This window comes from Lissotriton helveticus, chromosome 7 (assembly GCF_964261635.1).
Source record: "Lissotriton helveticus chromosome 7, aLisHel1.1, whole genome shotgun sequence".
Lineage (NCBI taxonomy): Eukaryota > Metazoa > Chordata > Amphibia > Caudata > Salamandridae > Lissotriton > Lissotriton helveticus.
In genome coordinates, this window is record NC_136068.1 from 717,141,120 (window position 1) to 717,168,719 (window position 27,600).

The 27,600-nt window shown below is 41.8% G+C and overlaps 1 protein-coding gene across 1 annotated transcript in view; it reads right to left on the reverse strand.

Annotated features, from left to right (window-relative positions):
• TCERG1 (transcription elongation regulator 1) overlaps positions 1 to 27,600 on the reverse strand; it is an 800,085-nt gene that overhangs the window by 515,333 nt on the left and 257,152 nt on the right. The window contains exons 6-8 of the mRNA XM_078653039.1: positions 5,505 to 5,567; positions 2,943 to 3,143; positions 1,998 to 2,119 (exon numbers count right to left, since the gene is read on the reverse strand). Of these exons, the coding sequence (XP_078509165.1) occupies positions 1,998 to 2,119; positions 2,943 to 3,143; positions 5,505 to 5,567 (386 nt within the window). The remainder of the gene's footprint in view (positions 1 to 1,997; positions 2,120 to 2,942; positions 3,144 to 5,504; positions 5,568 to 27,600) is intronic.

Here is a 27,600-nt window from a genome sequence, read left to right on the forward strand (position 1 = left end):
GATATTATAAGGTTCACCATTGTCTGCAGGTGTTGACAACTACCGGAGGCGAGCCAGCCATCAGCAGACAGCCTTAGGTAGGGGAAGACTGGTACAACAGACCACCAAAGGTGTGCTGAAAGCACAGTCATCACTTTCATGAACACAGAGGGGCACTGGTGAAGCCAAAGGGGAGCACCTCGAACTGAAAATGCTCTAGGCGTGTAGGATGCAGATGTAGAAATAAACGTCATGCTGGTCCAACCCCACTATCCAGTCTCCAGAATCTAGGGCAGGCCAGACCTGGGCAAGCATGAGCGTCTTGCATTTGAAATTTTCCTTCCATAAGAAGGCATCAAGTGGGTGAAGATTTAAAATAGGACACCGGCTTCTGCCCTCCTTTGGCACAAGGAAGTAGAGGGAGTAACATCCAGTTCCTACTTCAGCGGACGGAATCCGATCTATGATCAGCCAAAAGGGCCTGTACTCCATGTGATAAAACTGACGGATGGTCCTCTGTCAGCAGCCCTGAAGGCAGTGGAAGTGGAGTGGTGGAAAGGAAGAGAAGGGAAGGGAGTTAATAGCAACGATGGACAATTTAGAGGACCCAACTGCCTGTCATGATGGCCTGCACCCTTGAAGGAAATATCGGATCCTGCTTCTGCGTGGCTGTGTGTCAGCAAGGAAAAACTAAAGCAGTTTAACAGATGTTAATGCAGGAGGTGCAGGGTATGAGCTGCATATTGTCGCTGATTTCCAAGCTGTCCGAGAACCGTGGCCTCTGCCACGAAACGGCTGAACCGCCTGCTGGGCATGAAGGGGAGACTGGCGCTGGCGAAATTGTAAGCATCTACTGTAGCCACAGAGGGGGATATCGCTGAAGTAATTGCCTTATGGGAGCAGAAACGTCTGAAGAACGTGCTGCGGCTCTGCTCTTCTTCAAACGTTCCAAGGCAAAGTCCTCTTTGTTGTAAACTGCAAGAACCAGCCATAAAGGATGCCTGAGCAAAACCCAGAGTGCATACCAAGCAATCAGTGGCGACCAATTCAGATTTGTTTCAAAATTGTGCCACATCGCAAACAATCTAAATAGCCTGGTTAAGGGAAACCCTGTCAAATGTAGTCACTGTATTCCAAAAGGGCATGAGAGTAGTGTCTGAGAAGCCAGCTGGCATTTACTGATCTCAGAGCAAAGCTTGTAGAGGAAAAACAATCCGATTACCAAATATTTCTATTGATTTCGACCCGACAACTATACCACCAGACTCTCTGGCACAGGATGCTGTGTAAAAAAAGCAGAGTTGCCAGGCTCTGTGTGTTGACAAGCAACTTGCCTGTTAATTGGTAGGCCTGAACAAGGCTTGGACCAAGTGGAGTCATGCTCCATCCTCAGGCACCACAAACAGCCTTTGTGAGGGTTCATCAAAGACATATGTTTGGGCATCCCTACAAGGTTTAAACTCTGTTGGTATAGGGGGGATGACGTTTTCCCTTGCACACTGGTTGAAATAAGCTGATCTAAATACTAAAGAGAATCTCCGGATCCGGGTATAAAGGCAAGGAAAGAAAGAAAGGAACTAACATTAGGTTGCCTGGGTGGCACTTGTATGTGGTTCCTTTCATCACTTCCAGAGCAGAACATTGTCGGCATGGAGACACAAAACACCACGTACCAGAGGAGAACTGCTTTTGAAGTTTCCAGATTCAGTCTGACAGCTAAGGAATAATCACTAGGTGAGGAATCTGTGGGTAGAAGCATCCATCAGAACTGATCAAATCACAGCAAGAATAAAAGGGATCATGAAATTGCATTGGAAAATAAACTTGTTGGGACATCTAATTTAAATGGGGATAGAGGGGCACAATGGATATAATCAACAAGGCTGAGGTAGGTCAAAAAGAATGGGCAAGGTAACAGCTTAGCTCCAATATATGGGTGTTCAGCCAAGCACTAGAAGATTATTAAAAATGGCAGTACCAAGTAATTTAGTAGGAGTCATTTAGTTGGGGTCTTTTACCTCTATCTCCTGTGGAGGTTCTTCTTTCTGATCCTCTTCGTCAGTCTCCATGGACTTTGGTTCGTCAACAACTGGTTCAGATTTCAAAACCGGTTCAGGTTTAAGCTTTTCTTCTACTTTTTCTACAAAAAACGTTTTTCAATAATAGCCATCCATGAAAATATTCTTTGCACATTATGCATTACAAATGTGATATGTTCTGGCTGGACATCACGTTAAACTCAACAGTGAAACTGCAGATTATAATTTTTGCTATATTTCTTAGCTTTCTAGTAGTCCTCTTACTTTGCTTATAACAGCCCAATACATGCCATGGGTAAAAAAATGATACAAGTTTCAGGAAACTTATTTTAGCCAGTTATACCATTTCCACAAAGTGACAGCGACCCCTGACATTTAATGAGCGCACAACCCTTTGGTCATTCTGAATGCTATAGTGAGATCTATTATTCGGCCGCCATAATGAGAACATGGGAAGGAAAAAATTGCATTCAAATGTTTGAAACCTACCTAGAGGTGGTTTTACTCTGTACCCCATTTCTACTTACAGTACAATAAAGGAGAAAAAATACCTCTTTCCTACAACATAACATGCTTTTGGATGAAAAACGTGTATAAATAAGCTATAAGAATAAACAATGTTTATATTTAAAGGCTTGCTAAGTGACTACTATGTCAACTCCTAAATATGGACTTTGGTGGACAATCAATCCATGCTGCCGGACTTTGCTTTCATAAAATATTTTTCGTTAAAACGTAACCAGGGGAAAAAACACGAAGTTGTTTCTGGATAAAGCAGTTAAGCCTAAGACGTCTAAAAGTTATGAAAAAATAGAATAACTGTAATAAAACACACCTTAATAGGAACTATCAGAGTAATGTTAAAATAAAAAATCCAAAGATTTATTGAATAAACTTTTAGTTTGCTATTATAAAGACATTTACCTTTTTGTTTGAGTTCTTGGGGTTTTTCCCAGGTTGATTCCAGCGTCCTATTGTTATAATAATAGGTCTTTCCTTCTGCCGTTTTATATTCAGTCCATTCAGAAACTATGGTCGCTCCAGCTAGTGTAGCTTGAGATGCTGCAATAGCAACTTGGGGGTGGATCATGGGAACCATAGGAGGAGCAATTCCTTGGAGCATACCTACAATGGTAAGAACAAACATGCAAGCTTATCAGTTTTTAAAAAGAAGCGAAACAACTCTTCCATTCAGTGAAAGCTTCTACAACTAGTAATTCTCTAAAATAGATACTCCTACAATGCAAATGGCAGAGCTGGCCCTTTTGATTAGTGAGGCACCTTTTGAAACATTTATGCAGGAACATGACACTATGTAGGCCTTTTAACTGAATGTATTCATGCAGCCTAAATGAAACTGAATGCTTCAGACCAGATCACTTTAGAAAAAATGAATATACTATTCTGAAGGGCTAAACCTCAAAGGAAAAAATCTGAGAATGGCATGATAAGTAAATAATTCCATTATCATTATAAAGCTTTAGCAAAATATATGAGCTTGCTTACTGCTTAAAATAAAGGTTCTCTTTCGATTACCAGCTGCACAATTTTAACTTGTATGTGAATGATACAGCACAATCATATCTACAAGAAGCAGGACAGCTTTCTATTTTTTTCATTGTAGAATGAACATCTTTAACATGAGGTGCTGTACATTGAAAGTGTGTATCAGACTGTTGTGAGTAGGAGGGTGTACCTGTTTGCGTAGGTCTACTTTCTTGTGTCTGCATATATCTATCCACCTTCAAAAATGCTTGAATCTGAATACTTTTGCCCATGTATGTTTCTCTACTGGTTTCCATATTGGTAGGTACATATCTGTGCATCCGTGACGCTGTGTGTGTATTTGCATGTGACCAAGTCTGAATGTTGGTTGAAACATTATTCAAGAAGCAGGAGGTGATGCATGATTGATACCATAGTTGATACATTTATTGCGACTGCATTTGTATACTGCAGTAGACCTTTAACAGACAGAATTATAAACATTTACAAGCGGAGTGATCTGCCCTGAATTAAACAATTTTAGGCCTTCAGCAAAAGCAGAGATTAAAACACAGCACTCGAGTTTTGAGGTACAGCAACTTAGTTACCAGACTTCACCACCTCCACCCTAGATTTGGATTAAATATATAAAACAAAAGCCATCTATTAGCCCCAAAGAATATATGTACTACCCAACTTCTATACATGAATAAATGACTGAATTATAAAGCAATTACGTTCTCACAAATATGATAACCATTAAAATAATGTGCCATACACCTCCCGGAACACGCCATTTCCCTCACGTACAAAAAACTCATTAACAACTCTCCAGACCCGTTACTCCTCTCAAAGGAAAGTGGGAGGCTGACGGATTAGAAATAGACGAAGAGGAGTGGAAAAGTGCGCTTGCTTCCCCTAAGGAAGTAGCCATATCAGCCAGACTTAGATTGATCCAACTTAAAATTCTCCACCGGGTATACGTCTCGGGCACTAGACTGAAGCTGATGGGTCGTAGTGAGGACGGAATCTGCAGGAGGGGGTGTGGGGAGGTAGGTACTTTCTTCCACATACTATGGGAGTGCCCAGTGCTGCAGATCTACTGGAAACGGATACTCCGTTGTATGCAAGAAGTGTGAGGGGTTGGAGCTTCCTATGGAGGCTAAGAGATGTCTTTTGAATATCTGGGAGCCCACAGACCTGCCAGCTAAGGGGAAGCTTTGGGTGACGCTAGGTTTGGCTATCGCGAAGCGAAACATTGCCAGGCTATGGGGGGCAGTAGCGCCTCCGAAACTCAGCTCCTGGAAGACGGACATAGACTGGTGCATGCTCCAGGAGAAGACAGTATATGTGGCGAGTGGGTGCCCACGGAAATGGGTAGCGGTGTGGTCCACTTGGAATGAATATAGAGGTACCATACGTGAACCCCCCCAAATCTTACACATTGATGAGTTGCCTGAATTGTGACCTGACTTTGTTTACATGTTGTCTATGAAAACTTTAAAACTGAACATGCAATGTATGCTCTGTGTTTTCTAACGGTACAAAGTGATTACTGTATTCTATACTTGCGCTGACCACCACTTTTCTAAGTTGCTAATAAAAAGATTTAAAAAAAATAATAATAATGTGCCATACACAGCTGGACAAAGATCATTTCAGTTGGGGGTCACCTCAAGATCAATGCTCCTTCACCTAGTACAGATTAAGTATAAAACTTCCACCTGATTCTCACGCAGCAAGGTAACTTTCAACATGCAAGTTTCTAGACATGAAACAGTTCTAACAAAAATTACCTCCATATTACTAAATGGCATGTACACAGTAAAGAACAAGACATCACTGTTTCAAAGAAACTGTAGAGAATACTGGCAACACCAACACACTGTATAAAAATTTATAACTTAGTCTGAAATGCATAATCTACTCACATTGACAAATAAGCACATTCATATGCATGCAAACATACAGAAAAAAACAATTTTTGATTTTAGAAGTTACCGGTCTTGGTGGTAGCAACAGTCTTTACGTACGGGCAGCTGACAATTTGCATCATTGCTACACCTGAAAAATGGATAGGTACAAGTGTTGGAAAGCTCCAATTTCATGTGCACTACCACAAAAGGTGAGGTACAATAACAGCAATTAATATTAAAAATGTTTTTCAATGTTATTAACACAAATTAAGAACTTTAAATACGGCGTTGATACTCTGTGATGCTCAATAAAAGATACAGGACCATTCAGTTTTACCCTGTAAGTTTCCAATATTTATGAGCACACAACTGCCACGTCATGAAAACACAGTAGGTGCATTTTACAATATAATGAAACATTTATAGGGCAAAAACGTTAATAAAATGTGTATTGCACAGAAACTTCGATGATGCAGACAAATGTTAACGTTCAATGCTTTGTACAACAGCCAAAACAATCACTACTGAGGCAATATTTAAATCTGAAAGGCTAGTCAATTTGTGATGGATCACCAATCCTACAAAAATTGAAAAGGTTTTTGAGATCTCAGTTGATCATTTAACATCCTAAACAAGAAATAATTTAACAAACAGGATGCTATGCTCACTACTACTACTGAAATTCACAGCACAATCAAAATATGCATTACATTTTGATCACAAAATAGGGGTTAACTAGGAGAAATTTCTAGGTCTGCTCAGGAGAAAGCAGAAGTTGCCAGCCAATTGAAATCTAAAAGAAGTCATGTGTAAGATTTGGTGTCAGAAGACTGTCCCAACCTGCCAAAACTTGCAGATACTTATTTTACACACAAACTGCTTTCTGATAAGTAAAATATGAAAGAATGAACAAGTTATCTACCTTTGGTAACTTTTTTTTGGATACTTTCTCCAACAGCAGTCATCACCTTCTGAATACCCGCAGTAGCCAGGCTTTATTCGGATTTCTTTTTCAAAGCACCTATTCCAGCACACCAGTAGGTGGTGCCATCAAGTCAGTGACTACTCCCAGAAGGGACAGTGAAGCACAACATACAGGCACAATCCCTTCATGCCAATGTCAGTTTACTTTTCCGCCCCGTAAGAGGCATGACAAATGTGAAAGTGTGCTGCATATAATTTGTGATCTTTTCATACTGATAACAGTCCACTCTACAGAATGCGGGCAGGGAGAACAGTGAGAAATGTGCAAAAACATACAGTATCCGCAAACAGATACAGGATCTGCTCTCTTTGGGTCTAGCTATGAGTGCCAGGATCACACTCGGGTAGGCCTTTGAGTCTGACTGCATACGGACTCATGCCTTGGGAGTATTCACTACACGTCTTCTCTCCTGCATCCTGCATAAGAGCGTCAAAAGGGAGAAAGATCACAATTGACTTTCTTGTGCTTTTGGTATGCTGCAAAAACTTGCCTTGGAGAAGGAGCAGCCCTTTCACTTGTAGTGGGCCTGCTCTATTGGAAGCAACCTGCCACGCATTTGATGTTCTCCGACAGTGTTGCTTCCTGATCCCTCATCACCCACTGATAAGATCATGGAGCATTTGTCGCACAATAATGCCAATATCGGAACCTAGCCACCACAGGCAAACATTGTGGGGATCTGTGATAGAAGTCTGCTTCCGCTTCCTGCAGTTGCAGTACAGCTTCAAGCCAGTGATGATTTGGGGGGTGGGTGGGGGAAGAGGGGGAATTCGATATTTCGCTGGTACTCTGTCAAATTTGAGTTTTAGGGGTTGGTAAACATGACTATGCCTGAACCAAAGCTCCTGATCCAAATCAACAGTACAGAAAAAGGAACAGATGTCTGCCCGCACGGGCAGTGCCCATATGCAGCTTCATGACATCACTTCAGGACGTGGTGACAGGCCGTTGAAGGAGCAAGGTGTTGAGAAAAAATCCTGCTCCAGTCTGGCACCTTAGGATATTCAAAGGAGAGGAATTTGAAGCTAGAATCACCCATTAGAAATATATAATTTCCCTCCATATTCTAATGTACCTACAACAAGATAGAAAGGACAATCTTGATGATGTAAAGTTGATAAATTGGGAGTCGATTTTAACCAATAACAACTTTCTCAAGATACACACTTTTGCTAGCTCTGCTATTCCAGGATACTATGGATAAGAAAGAACAAATATGACCTTTCAAAAAAGTGGACCTCAATATTCATATTGGCGTCATAAATGTGCTTAGTCAAAGGAATGTACTGAAGAGCAGTGTAATTGCCAAAAGGAGTGCCTCTGTCAACATGAAGGCAGTTACATTTCAAAAGTCATGTTGTATGTTGTAGATGCTTAGCAGAGTCTGCCCCTGATTTCCCTCCCTGGAACACCGTTAAAAGTTTAATTGCTTACTTCACAAATAATTAGAACATGGCTACATAGAGAATCCCATCATCCCCTATCTTGACTTAAGGCATGAAATTTCATACTGACTTAAGAGTATGGATATTTATGGAATATGAGCTTTAGAGAAAACAAAAAAGTTTACACATACCAAATTAGTACAAGCACTCATGGACCCAACTACGACATGAAAAACGGACCCATCCCCTTCATATTCAACAGTTTAGGCGAAGAGAAGCAGAGTTCACTGGAGTAAAAATAACCTTCCTGTTTTAACACTTATGAAACCAGTCTTGCAACTGTGGCTTTTATTTAAAGGCCACAGATTATTTGGCACAATATGGTAGAGGCTGTGAGGCTGTGACTTTAGTAGATTACAGTAGAAAACCCTTACAAGTGAACAGGCCCAGGAAGAAAGAGCAAGTTGGTTAAGGCAAAGTATAATTTCACCATCACTTCAGTCATGAGGCACAGGTAACAATTGTCTGAGAAAAAGAGAACCAACAATAGAAGATAGAGTAGAGTTTGGAACAATTTCACGGCAATTCAAATAATGTCTTCCGAGGCCAAAGCACAGAAGAAAAACATGGTACTTGGTGAAGACGCATTTAAACTCTACACTACTCCAAATAAAACCCCCCCGAATCAATTTAAATCATTTATCACTTTCTGAAATTACAGGTGAATTAGAAAGCAAGACGCAAACCACTTTTTTTTGTCCAAATTTTAAGGGAAGTACTCCCCGAAAACAGAGTAGGCATATCACTGTAAATAAATTATAATGAATGAAATATACTCAATGTACAAAATATGGCTTTTTCATTGCTTGATATTCTGACTACTATGAAGCAAAGAGGAATCTTCTGTGGAGCTCTCATTGTGTCTTTACGGATGACTGTTTAACAAACAAGCATTTGCAATGCAATAGGTCTCGCAATAGAAAAGTTTGAGCTTTTGGTGTGTAAAATGTAAAAAAAAAAATATTTTTGCTTGTTTTTCAAAATATAAAAGTATTAATTTTGTTATTAGAAATGTCAATAGTTATAAAGTTAGCAAATGTTACATCTATAGCAATAGTAAAGGTACATGTTTAGTTTTCCCCTGTCTTACATGTATTGATCTGACAAATCACAATGTTTTAACAAAAACAGAAGTGAAAACATTTAACATCTTTTTATGTCATTTGTAATAAAGCTTGAAACATTGACAGAAAATATTTGAACCAGTTGTTGTTGAATGGTTGCACAGATTGATGCTGTGGTGGCGCTGAGTGATGTTGTTTTGGGGACAAGTGATGCTGTGGCGTTCAGTGATGCTGTTGTAGCGCATAGTGATGTTGTGGTGCCCCTGAGTGATGCTGTAGTGGTGCTGTGGTGGTCCTGAGTGGTGCTGTGGTGGAAGTGTGCACTGCCGGCTGGTGGTGTGTGTGCCTGGTGGAAGCGTACACTGACGGCTGGTGGTGTGTGTGCCTGGTGAAAGCGTGCACCGACGGCTGGTGGTGTGTGTGCCTGGTGAAAGCGTGCACTGACGCTGGTGGTGTGTGCCTGGTGAAAGCGTGCACCGACGGCTGGTGGTGTGTGTGTGACTGGTGAAAGCGTGCACAGATGGCTGGTGGTGTGTGTGTGTGTGTGTGTGTGACTGGTGAAAGCGTGCACCGATGGCTGGTGGTGTGTGCCTGGTGGAAGTGTGCACTGACAGCTGGTGGTGTCTGTGCCCGGTGAAAGGGTGCACTGGTGGCTGGTGGTGTGTGTGTGTGTGGGTGTGTGTGGGTGTGTGGCTGGTGGAAGCGTGCACTGACGACTGATGGTGTCTGTGCCTGGTGAAACTGTGCACTGGGGGTGTGGGTGGGCGTGTGGTTGGGCGTGTGTGGTTGGGCGTGTGTGGTTGGGCGCGTGTGGTTGGGCGCGTGTGGTTGGGCGCGTGTGGTTGCGCGCGTGTGGTTGCGCGCGTGTGGTTGCGCGCGTGTGGTTGCGCGCGTGTGGTTGCGCGCGTGTGGTTGCGCGCGTGTGGTTGCGTGCGTGTGTTTGCGTGCGTGTGGTTGGGTGCGTGTGGTTGTGTGTGGTGTGTGTGTGTTGTGTGTGTGGTTGTGTGTGTGGTTGTGTGTGTGGTTGTGTGTGTGGTTGTGTGTGTGGTTGTGTGTGTGTGGTTGTGTGTGTGGGGTTGTGTGTGTGGGGTTGTGTGTGTGTGGGGTTGTGTGTGTGTGTGGTTGTGTGTGTGTGTGGTTGTGTGTGTGTTTATAAAGACGTTTTAGCTTTCAGAAGTAAGCAGCTCCAAGGCAGAACGCGTTTCTGTATAACAACTGTATCACATGTCGGATATTGAACAACGCAGGGTGTCACATATCTAATATCAACAAGCATGCCTTTGATCGAATTAATTAATGTATTTAATGCAAGGCACATGCAGTCACAGAGTTCTATATTAACGTCAACACAACACGGCTGTCCGATAGCAAGGTCTGAGGAAATGTGTTCAAAATAGTGGATGTGGAGACAAACAGGGAATGATGCGTGTTATCACCTATTTAAATGGCACTCACCTGTGGAAGGCACCTCGAGAATGGTGTAATCACTGTGAGTGCTGTGGGTCTTGCGTATCAAAGTGTACATGATATCTATCTTCAGCTACAAAAGCAAACTAGAATAGGAAACCCGTAAAAAATGGTAAATTGCTGTCCCATTAGCTAGCATTCTTTTGTTTTCTGTAATGAGGAATAACGAGAGCACAAGATGACTATATATACAAGCTACTTTCACCCGATGTTAAAGATCAGGGCCTTTGAGAGTTAGCATTTTTAATGATCGGTATGCTATGATAACAGTGGCCGGCAGTGGTAGGATGCACCAAAATCTATTCGCCAATACCACAATTGTAAGGTAATTTAAAAATCCAAAAAGACAGTAAAGCTATTATACAATTATGCTTACATTTACCAGTGTTTTTTTCCATTTCTTGACATCAATGCATGTGTTGTGGTGGGCAGCAGCGGTCCTGCAGAATGTATTGTTTGCATGTATTTGCTGTAGGCCATATTAAGTGTGTCGTAAGTCACTCGGGTGCCTTTGTGTTACCAGAAGCCATTACGATTTACGCACTACGATCGCTGGGTGTGGTGGGCACTGGCAATTTCCTCGGCTCACCTTTGGGTCGTATTACCACCCATTGCTGATGCTCAGTGGCGTGAGTAGGTGTGTGCACTTGGAAGACGAGGCAGGGACTCGCTTCTGGCACATTGCTGCACAAGAGAAACTAGGGTTTGCACCATTGAAGCGCTGTGAAGATTTACCCCGGAAGTCCGCTCCCGCCCCGACATTAGGACTCTGGCTGAGTGGGCAGCTGTCAAAACGGTAACGTAGAGAACACTGTCTGTGCAGCAGGGGGTGGCACCCCAGCGGAATGTGTGGGATGTTTACATCGATAAACTGCAGGCTAAAGCACACAAGAGACTCCCTGAGAGCTAGCTTGGTGACAGTACGGAGTGCTAGCAGAAGTGAACAGCACAAGCAATATGGCTGCATACAATGCAGCGATCGTAGTGCGTAGCGTATGCCACTCTTGTGTACATGCCGGAGCAACAGGTCAGCAGTTTCAGTGGGTGATGGGTAAAGCACTCACTTGGATATAGCCTTTCTCTTTACGTAATGTGACTTTGTGCGAGTTAAACTAACAGCACTTAGCAGCAGAATAAGGGTGGCAGAATAAGCCTGTTTAGAAAGTCTTAAGGGCATTCTTGTTTAAAGCAAGGTCATTGAGTAACATTTCGTCAAACAAGACATGCATGGGAAGTGGGGGGCGGCCGGGAAACTGAAAGTACGGCCGGCCGGCCATGAATAATTTTGGGAGGAGAAGCCGCAGAGCACGGCCGGCCGGCCCGCCATGAATAATTAGGGGAGGAGAAGCCGCAGAGCGCACGCTGGGAGAAGCCCTTTGATGTGGTGTCACGGCCTGGCGGCCGTGAACAAATGCAAGAATAGAGAACAAATGGGAGGGGTGGGGGGAGTGCACACGCATTGTGAGAGGGGGAGCAGGAGGCGAGCCTGAGAGTGGCTGAAGCAACATTGGAGGGCAGAAGTAAATGGGTACCATAAGCTAGAGAACAATATAGATGGTGCAGGGAGAGCAAACATGCAATAGCAAGGGGGAGCTTGAGAAGGACGCAGACATGAAAGCAGCGTGGGTTGGGGGAGCACACTAGGGAGAGCGCATCATGGAAGGGCGCAGGGGAGAGCCACACGGGCGAGACAAGGCAGGGAGGAAGAGAAGCATTACTAGGTAGGCAGATGAAGAAAACGTGCGCTTTGGCGAGCTAAAACAAACAGAAACATGCACTGGAATAATGTGCAAAGCATCGCACACTGTCAAAAAATAACCACGGTGCACATTATGTGGTGGGGCAAGCTCGTATGTGGTGTGCGAGGCGGGCAGAAAGGACGGCGGTGGGAGGGGGAGAGATGCTGATGTCAGATTAGCTGCGGAGCGGATCTCTTTCAAGTAGCTCACGGCCTCGAGGCCGTGAAAGTTAAAGCAATTAGGGGGGAGGTGGGAGGGGGGCTGATAGGCAGAAGGCTCGGGCAAGGGGAGAGCCACACGGGCAAGACAAGGCAGGGAGGAAGAGAAGCATTACTAGGTAGGCAGATGAAGAAAACGTGCGCTTTGGCGAGCTAAAACAAACAGAAACATGCACTGGAATATTGTGCAAAGCATCGCACACTGTCAAAAAATAACCACGCTGCACATTATGTGGTGGGGCAAGCTCGTATGTGGCGTGCGAGGCGGGCAGAAAGGACGGCGGTGGGAGGGGGAGAGATGCTGATGTCAGAATAGCTGCGGAGCGGATCTCTTTCAAGTAGCTCACGGCCTCGAGGCCCTGAAAGTTAAAGCAATTAGGGGGGGGAGGTGGGAGGGAGGCTGATAGGCAGAAGGCTCGGGCAAGCTCGTGCACGAGGACGTGCACTTCTCGAAATCCGCTTTTTGGGAGCCTTTTGAGAGCCTTGGGTTTAAGTAGTGGTTTAGCAGCATTAGACTCGCATACTCATTCCTGCGGAATGGAGTAGGCGAGACCTAAAAAGGCATAAAACTTGATATGCCAAAGAACCTCTTCAAATAATGCGAACCATGCACAAGATGACTAAGCAAGCATATTGGTTGCTCAGTTGACCGCCGCACACCTATATTGTAGTGAGCCTTCCCCATAGGAATATTTTAAGTGTTCACTACTATGTAACTGATAAAAAACTTGTTCTGGTCTATGAAAATGATGATTTGAATTACAAACCGTAACTAGGAAGGACATAGTCAAAATCATGTGACTTGTGGTGCCATCACGTTTCTGTTACACAATTTAAAAAAATGAACATTGAATGTGCATGTATGGTAGTTCATATGGTTTACCCATGCAGAGGCTTTTTGGTTCAAGTTTCATTTTTTTTATAACAGGAAAATGCAGAATAAGGATTTCTGTTTGACCTGCTTTCACTGTTACCATTTAATGTAATCGACTTCAGGTATTTCTTTTTAGAGTGGCCATTGCCACCCTGGAAATGGCGAATCACTTAGAACTCCAACAGAACAATGTGAGAAGCTTGAACAGGGTGAGAAGGAAAAGAGGGCAAACAAATTAAACATAAAAGTAAGTTCTAAACAGTTGGATCTCAGTCTTGGGGAAGGGAAGCATGCTGGTTTAGTGTTTAAACTATTCGTAAGGTGGTTAAAAAGGTCAAAGACAAAGGTAAGTTTTTATCAGGTATGCGTTTAGTTCCATTTAGAAGAAAAGCAAATTGGTGTGGAGTCTTCAATGACGAGTATACGGGTACAAGACTGTGCTCTGCACAGGAAGTACTGGTTCAATGTCTTGGACATTTATGGAATTTACAGTATTAGGGGTGATTTACTTCTGGTGTCTCAGACATGGAGTTAGGTGCAGTTCATCCTTCAAGTTGTTGGGGAGAACCAAGATGTTTGTCTTTGTGCATGATATATGTTATTCTGAAATGAATTCAATCTGCAAAGGGTAATGGTCTGATTTGTAGTGCCTACGACAAGAAGTTGTATAAGGTATTGACTTGAGAAATGCTACAGCTGATTCGAGCAGGCCAGATACCATTACCACCATATAGAAGGGACAGTACCACTTGTAGAAGCAATATTATGAATTCAGCAGGAAGAATGCAAGGTTTCTGGTTATTGAGAATAAGGAGTTGTAAGGAGGTGGTTTGGGTAATTTTGGAGATATCACATTTAGATTTTTATCGATGTAACCAAGTGAAGTGTAATTCATGTGGGAGAAAGATGAAAATGAGTTAGTGTTCCAATTCATTGAACAGAAGGGAAAGAATCTTTGGAGTGAAGGGCAACAAATTCAGTCTTCATATGGTTTCATTTAATGAAGAAAGAGGCCATCCCGTTTATAACATTTAACAGGAAGATTCGCATAGTATGCCTGCAGCTTTTAAGCATAGCGATACAATACCAAAATTATTTTGTGTATTTTGTATAGCTTTGAACTGACAAAATTAGCGTAATTAGAGTTTCCATTCAAGCTGAAAGAGTGCATGCTTTTTATTGATGGTGATGAAGTATTTAGTATGCAAAACTAGAACTCAGGATGAAACAAAAAAGCTATTGATTCCTAATAGAAAACACATGTAGTTTAGTAGTACGACAATAGACTAAAGACTTGTGATTGATCTAACACTACAAACAGCAGCAGCTGCTGGGTTTATTTAGTTGTACAGATTCAGGTTCTGAAGCAACGAAGAGCACAACACTGGACTATGAAATAAGCGGCTAACTGATCATCCCGTTGATCACTGTCGAGGGAGCTGTATTTGGCTTTTGTTTGTTCCAAGCTTCATCAACACGCAGATGGTCACAAGAGAAGGAAAGCCTATGGATTCAAGATGTTTGATTGTGTTGATTTTTAATAATAACCTGAAAACATACCTAGGAAGAATAAGTCAGAATGTCGGTCACAAAACAAATAGCTCGTGCATGGCAGACAAGCTAAGCCTAATATTTTGGCAAGCAAGGACAAAGGTATAAGCAAATCCATGCAAAACTGATCGGAGCTGTTACCGAGGAATGTATACAGCACATTTTGACCTTCTAAAACATGGCAGTCCACCCAAGGGTAACCAAAATCCAAGTATGAAAAAAATACAGGTAGCAAGAAAAAATCTACTTAAATGAGTGCCAACTGCTGTAGATGAAAATGTTCTACTGCGGGTTAACTTCATTACAATGTTTTCTAAATACTTCAGCTCACCAATGCACTGGTCTTTTTTTTTTTTAAATTAACGTTTTATCGGTGTGGATTAATGATATCAAGTTAACACAATTGTGCACATTGACAATGGCCCATTTCGCTTTTCAAATGGGACAACCTCATAGCACTGTCTTTCACTCTGCCACAATCTGCTTTCTTTTTTTTTAATCGAACTTTATTGCCTTTTACATGTTATACATTCTTTCCACTGACTGCGGTACCATTATATGCAAAACCTTTTCAGGATCAATGCCACAATGTATTTCATATACTGCCACAAACTGCTTTCCTATGGTCCCACAGCAGGCCAGTCAGGCATTAAAAGTGGTTGGAGTAGTTGGATGGTCAGGGTTGATCTATTATAGGGACACATTAGGTAGGATGGAGTTAATGGGTTTTCTACACTGACCAATGATAGAAAAAAAATAGGGCTGACCATGGGAGGGGCTGTAATGGGAAATGGAAGTTTAGGTGAGACGACCGTCCCCTACAAAGAGGGGGCATAATTGTAGAAAGGGAAAAATGGCTGGCTTAGTTGAGGAAAGAATGGTGAACAGTGATGCAGGTGGAATTTTAAAGATATCGCTTTCCTGATGCCAAGTGACTCCCACAGCTGAAAGGAGGAATTATTGGCCAGAGGGCGAATACCACACCACAATCTAAGAACTGCACACATAATACTTCTGTGAATCATAAATCGCTCTGTACGGCAAGGCATCACCAAATCCAAACAGTTTAAAAGGTTACCCTGGGAGCACCCACAAGGGTGTCCAACCTGGTCTGTAGTGAGAGCTACATCTGATCAGTAAAAATCATTGTGAGCTACTGAATGCCAAGTCACTCGTGCAGTGTCACCTGACACCCACATGCCCAGCTTCAATTACTTTAACCTCTTCGACGCTCGTGACGAGCTCAGCTAGTCATGAAGTACACCTCTTGTACGCTCATGACGAGCTGAGCTCGTCATGAACCGCGGGATTCTGCATTTCTTAGCGCACAGCGGGAAAATGCGCCGCATCGATGCGGTTAAGCCTTATGTCCATAGAGCCAGATACTATGGTTTGAACAAAATACCTTCACTCAGGGCACTTTGACAAGACTGCCATATGAGTCAGTGAGAGCATGGTTTTTGGGGATATATGTGTATGGGTGAGTGAGAAGCAGTGTTGTATGTACTTTAGGCACAGGACATACTTTTTGCCTTATGTGGCACCGTAAACATACTACAATTTTTTTCTACATTTTATTCGGAATTTAGTTTGCAAATATATCCCTCCACGAAACCTTCGATCCGCTCAACAAGAGCTACTGATAATCCCAGCATACAGGAAAAAGCGTCAGGGCGGCAGTAGCTTCCAATATCTCGCTCCGTTCCTATGGAACTCCTTGCCGTTAACCCTGAAACAGAGTAGGGATCTTCTTGATTTTAGGCAGGCATTTAAAACTCTGCTCTTTAGACAAGCTTATTGCAACTAAATTAGGATTTGACTTATTCTTGCTTAAGTACTCAAAGCTGTGTTGTGTTCTAAAGTTTCAATAGCGCCATGAAGCCTGCGGGCGTACGAGCGCTCTATAAATAAATAATTAACATAACATAACATACAGGAGAAATGAAAAATGCAGAAAACCGCCCTGCAAAAATGTTCGGAATATAGAAAAAATGTCTGCCCATTACATTTCTCCCACAAAAAATGTATTTGTCAGTTATAAATATAACACCGTGTCACTGAAGGGAGAAAGAGGCCTGCTGTTTGTAAATGTGACACTTTGAAATGGGAGTAAATTAAAATGAAGAGTTAATTTATTCATCAAGTTAACTCTTCATTTTCTTCCATTTAACGCATTAGAAGCCTCCTATTGTTCTCACACTCTAATATTGAGTTGACAAGTACTTTTATTTAAGATTAAAATACCTCAGTGCTTCACCTTTTTGTCCTGGGTCATAAATCCGACTCAAGCACTGCTCATTATCAGGCCTAGCTATCTGCAGCCTGACAATAATAATGTAAACACAGCCTTCTCGTAACTTTAAAAAAAGGAAAATGTGATCCTGTGCTCATTTAAAAATGAACTAAAGGCTGTGACCTACTTTGAGGGTGTCAGCGAGCTACTGGTAGCTCGCGATCAACTGGTTGGAGACACCGAATAATAGATATAAAAGAATGCATTAAAACTGGAGTAAAATATATATATACATTTATCGGTAGGCAGGAGGAGGTCAAATGGTACACAGCAAGAAGACTATATTATATATCACATCGTCCGACTTTGAAGCTGGGGAACCAGGTTAGAGTCTGGCTGGAGGCTCAAACATCCTGTGATCCTGGGCAATTCACTTAATCTCCCCGTGCCTAAAAAATGTAGGTGTCCATCTGTAATGCAATTGGTGCTCATGTAAAGCGCTCTGATACCTTCGGGTCAAGTTTGCGCTATATAAAACTACAATATATATATATATATTGGATTAAACACATCACAGAATACACCTTTTGCAACACGCTGCTTTTTGATCGACTAAACCAAAGCCTAGGCTTGCAATATTTCTAGGTTTTAGTGAAGGAGGAATACACAAGGAAACCAAATAGTTCACTGCTCTACAGGGGATAACCAGTGGACAACTAAACTACTGCTGAAGTAGCGGCTTAAGAGTGATTCTCAAATGATTCTTTATTATTTTTCTTAACTCATTAGCCCCCCTAAGAGACAGGTCAGAAGACTTCATATCACTTTTAAAAAAAACAGAAGAAAATAAAGAGAGACTATAGGGCAATTGCTTAGAGAACGGCAATGAGAAGAGTCTAAGAGTTTTATTAGTAACCACCTCTTGATACCAGTTACCTAAAATGAATAGTAGGGTACAAATCCCAAAAGAATACCTATATCAGTCCGGCACAAAACTATTTTGCATCAATTAAAACATCAAAAAGCACAATAAATACACTTAACTGTTTGACGCTCAAGAGTGTTTCTAAAACCCTGACGTAATTACACCACTATAATTACTAGAATGCCAATAAAATCCATCACAGTAAATAATAATTTAGGAGTACCAGAACAACCTACACGTATAACCCTCCCCGCCCATATCTCCCCTAAAAAGTGTCAATTATAAGCCAACCTTTTTAAAATGTTGGTATAATAAAAGGTTAAAAAGAAACACTAACCTAATCATGGTCACTGCGACTATAAAACTCAACGACGTTTTAAAACTGCCCAGAAAAAGGAAGCGATAATATTGCATACATAAGGATCTGCCAATTGCTGAATGAAATATAAAGCTGGTAAACACTGAGAGCATGTTTACGTAAAAGGGGAATATCCACACCCTGTAATGTCTGGGTTGACAATTTAACCTCTTTTTGTGTATTGCCATCCTGGTGAAGTTAGAAAATATGTCTGGCAGCTAATGTTCAGGCCAGGAGTAGGTAAAATAGAGAATCTTACCTGCATCACATGGGTACAGCTGTATAATGTACAGCTCGCTCAGTTCTCACTTATGTTTCGTCCAGCTTCTAACTTAACCAAGACATTGTCCATCCTAACTTTTGACCAGAACCTAAGAACTCAAAAAAGAGAAGAGTTTACTCTCTCAATGTTATAAGGGGTGTGGATGACTTTATGGAAATAAGTCTTGTGGCCGAGTACATCCTTGATACACACTATCACATGAATGTTGACAATACACAGTGACACCTGTGCAGGCCTCGGAGGATCTCGTAATACATTCTTTATTATGTCTAATTGGGCAGCTATTATGATCTGGCAAAATAGTTAAACTAAAATGTTTAAAAGTCTGCATGACCACAAGTGGATTCTAAATATTCATGCACATGTAGCATTTGAAAGGACTGTGGGTCTCACTGTAACCTTGTGTATGGTGCAATTTCTTTTTTTAAAACCGCTGCATTTGTGCCTCAAATACACACTTTCACCACTACACATTTATGTAGATTTTGATATCGTACTTCCTATAGGACTGTAGTGAACAGCATTTTGTTCTTTAATCCATCCCGGGGGAAAGCACAATATAGGTCTATGGAGGATATTAGAAATTAGACCAGGGCCTCTGGGTATCGTGGATAGACTGCAAGAAAGTCACTTCTATGAGCCAGCTGGCTTTCTAACATTCAGAAAGCATGGAATATGTCAGCAAAGTGTGGAATGGTTTAACTGAGGTTTTTCTAAATATTCCAACAAAAACAATGAAGCAGAAGATCAATAAACACATCCAAAATAAAGGAAAGATTCAAAGAGATATGAGGCAGAATTTATAAAAAAAAAAAAAGTTTGTACCTGCATCATCTTTCCTTAAGTAGGGTAGGAGAGAATTCTTAAAAGCAGGACAAATTCACATATATCAATTAATCTTTTGTCTAGTGGTTCAGACAAATATTACGACTTGGATAACCGTTTTCTTAAACCAAGTAAATCATTTCCACTGTTACTGATACTGCTGCATTAGTTCCTCCATCATTACAAGGTATATTTCAAATGAAAACAGCCTTAGTTACATTTGCAATATGTTAATCACAAGTTCACAACTAATGCAGTTTTAGCGGCCCGGAGTAGCAGCATTTTTCAGATTTTTTTAGCTCAGTTTCTAGTTTAATTAGTGTAAAATCATTTTATATTTTTCACTGAAGAAAACAGCAACTTTGAAACACCAAAAACCCATTAAGATATTGACGTGGGGTGTTTTTATCCAAGATACACACTGAAAAATACTTCCATTTTTTCCACCCACATCCACCCAAAAAGAATCCATAGATCCTACTGAGCAAAGAGAAAGTACTTGAGAGAGGCACATTCTAGAGAGAAAATAGAACTAAATTGGCCTTTATGGCTACTGTTGCAATACTTTACCTTCATGATGGAACCGCAGGGAAGTTCTAGGTTAAGTAATTTTAAGCAATTCAGGAAATTCAAGTTAAGTCATTTCTGCTCACAAGACTCTGCACAATGTAATTTGTTCGCATAGTATTATAGCTTGCCATTTTACACCTTTTAACTGCTGTTGCAATTTTTTAAAGTGTTGATAGTCAGAAAGATGCACGGACTCAGCTGTGACACTATGGTTGAGCAACCCCCTCCTTGACTTGGAGCCTTCCATGTTTACTTAATATCAATAAATAAGTCCTAGTTGTTCGTTACATTCTCCTAGGTCAGTGCATGTGACTTTCAATTAAGAAACTGAACGAATTATTATGCTGAGCCAATGTGAAACTTAAAAAGGGAACAGCATGAATACATTTAGTGATTTAAATCTCAGTGTACACACCAGTATGGGTCTGAACCATGGTGGTAAGCTCACTTTAAAGTATAGTTAAGAAAAGGAAAAATGTTTTTGGGCTTTTAAAGGTATTTCATACACTAACGAAACACCTTCAGTGTCTAGGCGGATTACTTTGTTAATTGCAAGCCAATACTTTAACATGAAGTCTCAACTTAAGTACACTAACATTTTACATTAAGGCTTACATCGTAATAAACATTCCCACCTGCAGAATTATTCTCTGTACAAAACCTAATACACTTTCAACTAATGGATGCGACTTCATTTCTACGGAGTAAACGATCAGTCAGTAGCTCTTTGCTTTCGAAATTAAAAATGCTAAGTTGTTGGTGAAAACCAACACATCCTGAACAATAATGGAATAGGGGCGAGGTCAGGAAGATACCTGATGGCACTTAGAACGAGAGGATCAGCTGGCTTAAATACATTCTGCAAAATATCCTCATTATATCCTGCCGCCTCACTATGATGCAGATATACCTATATTGAGTAAACATTCCTACATCTGAGAACCACTAGTCTGAAAACGTCACATTGCAACAGTGAAAGCCAGAGCTAGAGTCTAGAGTCTAGGATCAGCTGTGCAGCCACACTACAATGAAGACGGACACTAGTCTTCAGACCTCCCAAGCAAAGCCCTCAACACTAGCACATAAAAAAAACAAAAATCAAGCCAATGTCAGGGACAGTGCGCTCAAAAGTACCTGGAATCAGCAGAACGCCATTTATTGGGAGCATAGGGAACACGTGGGCCTCACCCTTATTTCAACCAAAGCAATGGAAGGAGCATTTATTTTGTGATGCAAGTCAGATGATTCTTTAGAAGCATATCTAAAGTCAACAATATCTCGAAAATAACATTAAAGGGTATTATTTATGTTTTTATTCATATTCCTTTGAAGTACTTGCGGTTGTCAAACCCAAAGAGGATACCACATCTGTCTGGGTCATACAAAATATCCAGGCTAGTCCAGTAATCCCATTAAAGCATAAAACACTGTGGCGAAAATAAATGCAGAAAGCAGGGCGCATCCCTCCTCTTTTTAAAGTGGAAAATTATATATATATATATATATATATATATATATATATATATATATATATATATATATATATATATATATATATATATATTTATGAACTCAAACAAAAATAAAGGGAATACATAAATATGGGCAAAATGTGATTCATTTCACAGTGTTGATTCACCTAATTTAAGACAATGAAAAATGTTGACATTTTTTCTCAATTCTAATTGAACTGTCTGTATAAAACGAGAGGAACTGCTAAATATTTTACAGTTGGTAAAACCTGGTCAGTATTAAAATAAAAACCCTTGCCTCTGAGAAGTTAGTTAAGCATACATTTAACCTATACCTTGAATGTGATCCATTCTCCTACAAGCTGGTAAATAGATGGATGTGTTGATACCTGTGTGAAACGTTTCATACATGCTGTAATCTCACGTATTATCCAAATTCAGCATTCCACCAAATGTGTGAAATTGCTGCCATTTCATATAATGCAAACTTGAATGATGTTTGCTTGTGGGAGACATTTTCTCTACAAAGAAGAGTTTTTTTCTCTAGCCAATTGCCTGTCGATATACTGATCATGACTTTTTAGTGCGGTATATACACTCACTACAAAAAAACAAGCATTGGAAATGCAATAGGTCTCGCATTAGAAAAGTTGGAGCTATTGGTCTTTTAAATGACAAATATTTTATTTATGTGTTGGTTTTTAAAATAGCTAAATTGATAGCTTTGTCATTTACAATGCCAATAGTTATAACTTTCGCGAATGTGACACCTATACCATTTGTAATGCAACATGTTTTGTATGTACGTGACTTAGATGGCAGCTCTGGTCGTTAGGCCACATCTCTAGAGAGATGTACGAAGTACTGAGGAAGACAAGATAAACTGCAGTTCAATAATGATGTACCAACACACTTTTTTCAATGTAAATTTTGAATGTTTTTCATGATTGTCATGCCAAGCAACCCTAAAAACTAGACGGCGATAACCCTGGACCATCATTTGCATAGTTAGGACCTGAGATTCTTGCCATGCAGAGTGATTATTTGTTGCTTTTGAAGAAGACTACCTACTTAAAAAAAAGAACTTTCAATGAATTTTTGTTTTTGACCATATGATTCAAACGTTATCACAATGACATTGCTTTTCGTTACATCATTGTCATATGTATTTAGCCATACAAAACTTTTCCAGTGTAGGAACTGGTTGTGAATGTGGGCCCATGTCGTCTTTTTTAAAAAACATTCCGAGGAAACCGATCTCATTTAAATATCATTACAAGGCATTCCTTGTTCCCATTCTAATTTCATAGTAAAAACAAACTTCACCACTTAATAAACAGGGAAGATAACCATTGAAGTCCATTTTATGTGTTTTTCGAGAACTGTAGTCTTAAATACAAATATAGTAATGCCCGAGATATCACTTATAAAATAAACATGTACTTGAGCTAATGGCAGCAACAAGAACGAACACGTTTTGCTCGGTCTTTTTTTGTGTTTTACATTCCATTCATCAGCAAACACACTGAAGAAACCCAGATCCGAGCACAACACAGTAGCTACTTCTCTGTATCACTACTACCGTATTCCCGCACAGAAAAAGTACTACAAACTCCATGTGTGAACGCGAGGGAAAGATGGGTAAGTGCTGGAAGCGGCACCTGCATACGTTTACAACACTGTGAAGAGGGATCTGAAGGGAGAGAAGGTGAAGAAGCAGTACTAGGAAGAGGAGAGAGAATGGAGCAGGCACGAGACAAAAGAGAAGGAGAGGGAAATAAGTGCGAGGTAAAATGATTAAGCATAGAATAGGACACAAGCACCAGAATTAGAGAAAGAAGCGAGAAAAGGGCAAACAAAGGAAATGTGATGCGAAAAAAAGTGGACTGAGACAGAGGTATTAAAGAGATAGATGAAAAACAGGAGGGAAAATGAGGTACGACATTAAGAGGAACGGAAAGTATAAGAGAAATACACGGAACCTGCAACAGTGGATAAAGAAAAACATAAATACCATACTGATGAGAAGACAGCAGAGAGTATGTGCGGAAGGGAATGAGATTAATAAAAACAGCGAGCCAAGACGGAGGGCATTGCTGTGGGGAGGGGGGAGGAGAAATGCAACATGGCAGGCAGGGGAGAGGGCGGAGCGGGGGTGTCGGAGGAGGCAGAGCGGATTAAGGAGAGCGGGAGGAGGCAGCGAGTAGTTTAGCGAGCCAAGACGGAGGGCATTGCTGTGGGGAGGGGGGAGGAGAAATGCGACACGGCAGGCAGGGGAGGGGGTGGTTCGGGGGTGTGGGAGGAGTGCGGCTGAGGGAACAGATGGCGATTTCAGGCTGCGATGAGGGTGTGAAGCAGCAGGGGCTGCGGGAGGGAGGCTGGGCTGCCTTTGATGTGTAATGCAAGGCAGGCGGCTGGTGGCATGTGCACGCGCTTTTAATGTCAATGCGCCTGCGCATTGAACTTAAATTTCACAGGCACTGCAAGGAATCGCCATCGACTTGCAAGTTGGTAAAGCTTATTTAAGCCCCTATATATCGAGCTCCCGCTCAATGCGCATGCGCATTGAGATAGGTCGCTCGACCTAAAAAAGGTAACTGAAGTACCGCGAAAAATTTATTTTGTGTAATAAGTGCAATTTTGTGAAAAGAATCGCCAATTTCGCACAACCCAAGTAAGGCTAATCTGGTGTCAGGTCTACATAAGGATACATCTCCAACCAGAAGTTTAACTCAAACGGTTCACATAAGGGTGAGCCATCAGTCCTAGCAGATCTAATTGATGGTGACAAGGTGCAACTCTGCCTCATTACATGAGCAATGTATAACTCAATGTACTACTCTATTAAGCTCACTAGGAGTGACACGCAATTGCTTTGCCTATAGTTTGCTTGCACTGCCCAGGTTCCTTGCTGAAATTACCACTATTCCCAGACATTGAGCTCATAAGGTAGGGGGAAGTTTGTGTGACAGATTCCATGACCGTGTTTCTTATACTTAAAGATTCAAATAGCACCCCTTTCACTTAAGGTTCATGCATAGGCAGCAACAAAATATGAAAAGAGAACAACTGGGGCGTTATGCACAGCAGTTACACTACTCGGAGAGTGGGCTTAAAACTGATACACTCTTCCACCTATGGCACATCTACGGAGTATCATGCTAGCCTTCTACACAAAAAATTGCCTCCCCAGGGTGAAGAAGAGATCTATAATACAATATCCACACAAAACAATTCCCTGGCACATGAACATGCCTCCAATGGAATGGCTTGTGTCACTCCTTGGTGAACTCAACAAAGCATTCTCTCGTTGCTTACCCCTGCATGAATGAGCGGGTTTTGTGGGGCTCTTGGGTGGACTCCAGACACTATTCTCTAGCTTATTAACCTAAGGGGCTGAACCGACCTTTCACTTATGAAAGGGGAGGCTAAAGGGGGGTTGGAGACAATGAACCTTATTAACCACTTGGCTGCTAAGGGGTTTTCCCCTCCCGTGCTGGAGATTTAGGTTTACCATTATACATGACGAGTTGACCTAGTCATGAGCACAGCTCCAATGTGCCTCATTCACCTTGTCATTAGCATGCAAGTGGTTAATGGTGCCTTTAATCTTATGCCATACACCTCCCTAAAGAGGCTCAACATCTGCTAGCATTCATGCATCTATTTTCACACTCTGCACAACACCTCAAACTTAAGTGCAGCGCTATGCTACCAACCAAGTGTGGAGCAGGTCTCTCAAACAGGGCATTTTACATCAAACCCCCTTCCAGCCACACACTTTCGAAAAGGTACAAGTGAACCGCTGAAAATTAGAGCACTCAGTTAACATGTCAGGGGTTTGAAGCACTACACAATTGCTACATAACAGAATTTAATATCTGAAATTTTCAACTTTCTGCATCAATAACACCGTCTGAAAGGAGTTGATCTGACACAAATATTTCACAGTATTGACAAAAGATAACATGGTGATAAATGTAATAAAATAAAGTATGAGTAAACAAAGCATGGACTTTGACACCTTTCGGTAGTAATGTGGGTATTAGTACAAAGTATTAAGCAAGAAACATTAGCAAAATCAAAAAATGGTGAGATGCTAAAACACGTTTGCAAGGAGGCAGGGTAGTCGCATCCTGAACTGACTATCCATAAGATGGTGGCAACTACTGATGGAGGACGGGTTGAGAACAAAACAGCAGGAAAAATTCACCCAGGAATGCAAGTCTATATAATACATAAACTCATATTAAGAAATGTATTGTGCATTGAGACTCATGGTGCGGACTAAACTTAACCCTATCCAGTATTCTGTTTTCCTCCTTTCCCACCATTTCAGAAAGGCAGGTGATGTAACCAGTCAGCCAAAATACTTTATTCGATTTTGAATAAAATCATAAAAAGACATACATTCCATACATATTAAAATATTAAAATACATTTGCAGAGGTTAATTCAGAGCAATACATTCAGTAAAAACTGTTAATAAGGGAATTTGTGCAAAAAGGCAAAGTACCATATACAAATGTCGATATGGGCTGCAGGGGGTGAGCAGTCGTTAGATACTGTCTATTGTAGCAATGCTGGATTTAATGCGTGATGCTGCTACCAAATAATTTCACATACAAAATATAATGCGAGTGTTACTCATGGACTGAAGGTAAAGAAGTGCCGGTCTTGCTTGTATAAAACCAGCCTCCCTCAAAATTGGAAGCAAATGTTTTTTGCGGGGAACTGAAAAAAAGGAACAAAACATGACAAAATGCATAGTGTCCTGGGTTGAGAAGTTGTCGCAGGAGCAGGGAGGGGCTGACTCCGGTCTGGCCCAAGACTGATAATTGCCCAAATGATAATGGATCAGGTTGAATCTGAACTTAATCAAAAAGAGTCTGTGGAAGTGTCTGGTAACAATTCTGAGGTAGGATTCCATTGAGGTGGAGCTTTTTAATATGTAATGAGACCTCACAGAAGGCTTCTGCAATTCCCTTTCCTCGCGGGCTAATCTTGCCAAAGTCAAAAACTGCCTCTTAACTGAGACTACATCCACGTTCCTGATACAAGAGGGGGATTCAAAAAGTTCCGGTCTCCCCACTTGGGCAAATGACTTCCTCAGATATTCCAGCCAGGGGATCTTTTTGGAGTGATCTAACGACATGACATCCTCCATGATTGAATGGTTCAGGGTTAACTCATTATTGAGCCATGTCCTTAGCCAAAAGATCAGCGGGGCCAAGTTGAGCCTGTCTGTAACATAGTCCATGCCCACCTCCGCATGGATAGAATATGTTGGGGTGGATGATGGGACTGACAATAGGGAACGTAGAAACCTATTTTCTGCCCTCTGTATAGGCTCGAGCCGTACATATCCCCAAATTGGGGCACCATATGTGGAGTGCTATATACCTTCAATAAGGCCTCCATAGGCCTAGCCCCCAATATTTTTAAGAAGCCCATAAGGGCTGCCGATGACCTGGCCACTGATAGGCTTTTTGCCCTAACCTGTGGACCCCACGATCCCCTTTCATCGAAGAGTACCCCCAGGTAGGGGAAAGTTGCCGTTCTTGAGACCGCTTCTCCCTTACACCTAAAGATTTTTTGCTTCCCTTTGCATCTATGGGCTCCGACCACCATCGTATGGGATTTACCTGCGTTGACCTTCATGTCCAAGTCGTCCATGAAGGCACCAAATGCATGCAGCAAACGCTGGAGGCCAATGCCAGTACGGGCTACGAGGACTGCGTCATCCGCGTATAGGAGAGCAGGAATCTTAGCTTCTCCTACACGCGGGACGTCCCCCCCCCCCCCCGCCTCCTCCAGGGGGCTCCCCAGACCATTAATGTATATGGTAAACAGTAGGGGGGCTAATATACAGCCCTGCTGTACCCCGCGCATGGACTTAAACTGGGGACTGCATCTTCCCTCCCTGGTGACCCTGACCATAGCAAACAAATCCTGGTGAAGGGAAGCAATGAACCTGACTAAAGCCAGTCTATCCCAATCCTCAACAGTGTGGCCCACAACTTGGACCTGTTCACCAGGTCGAAGGCTGAGGAGGGGTCCATAAACGCCAGGAATAAAGACCCCTCCTTAGCCACCGTGTACTTGGCGATCAGAAGGTGCAAATTGGAGCACTGCTCCATTGTTCCCCTCTTCTCCCTAAACCCGTATTGGA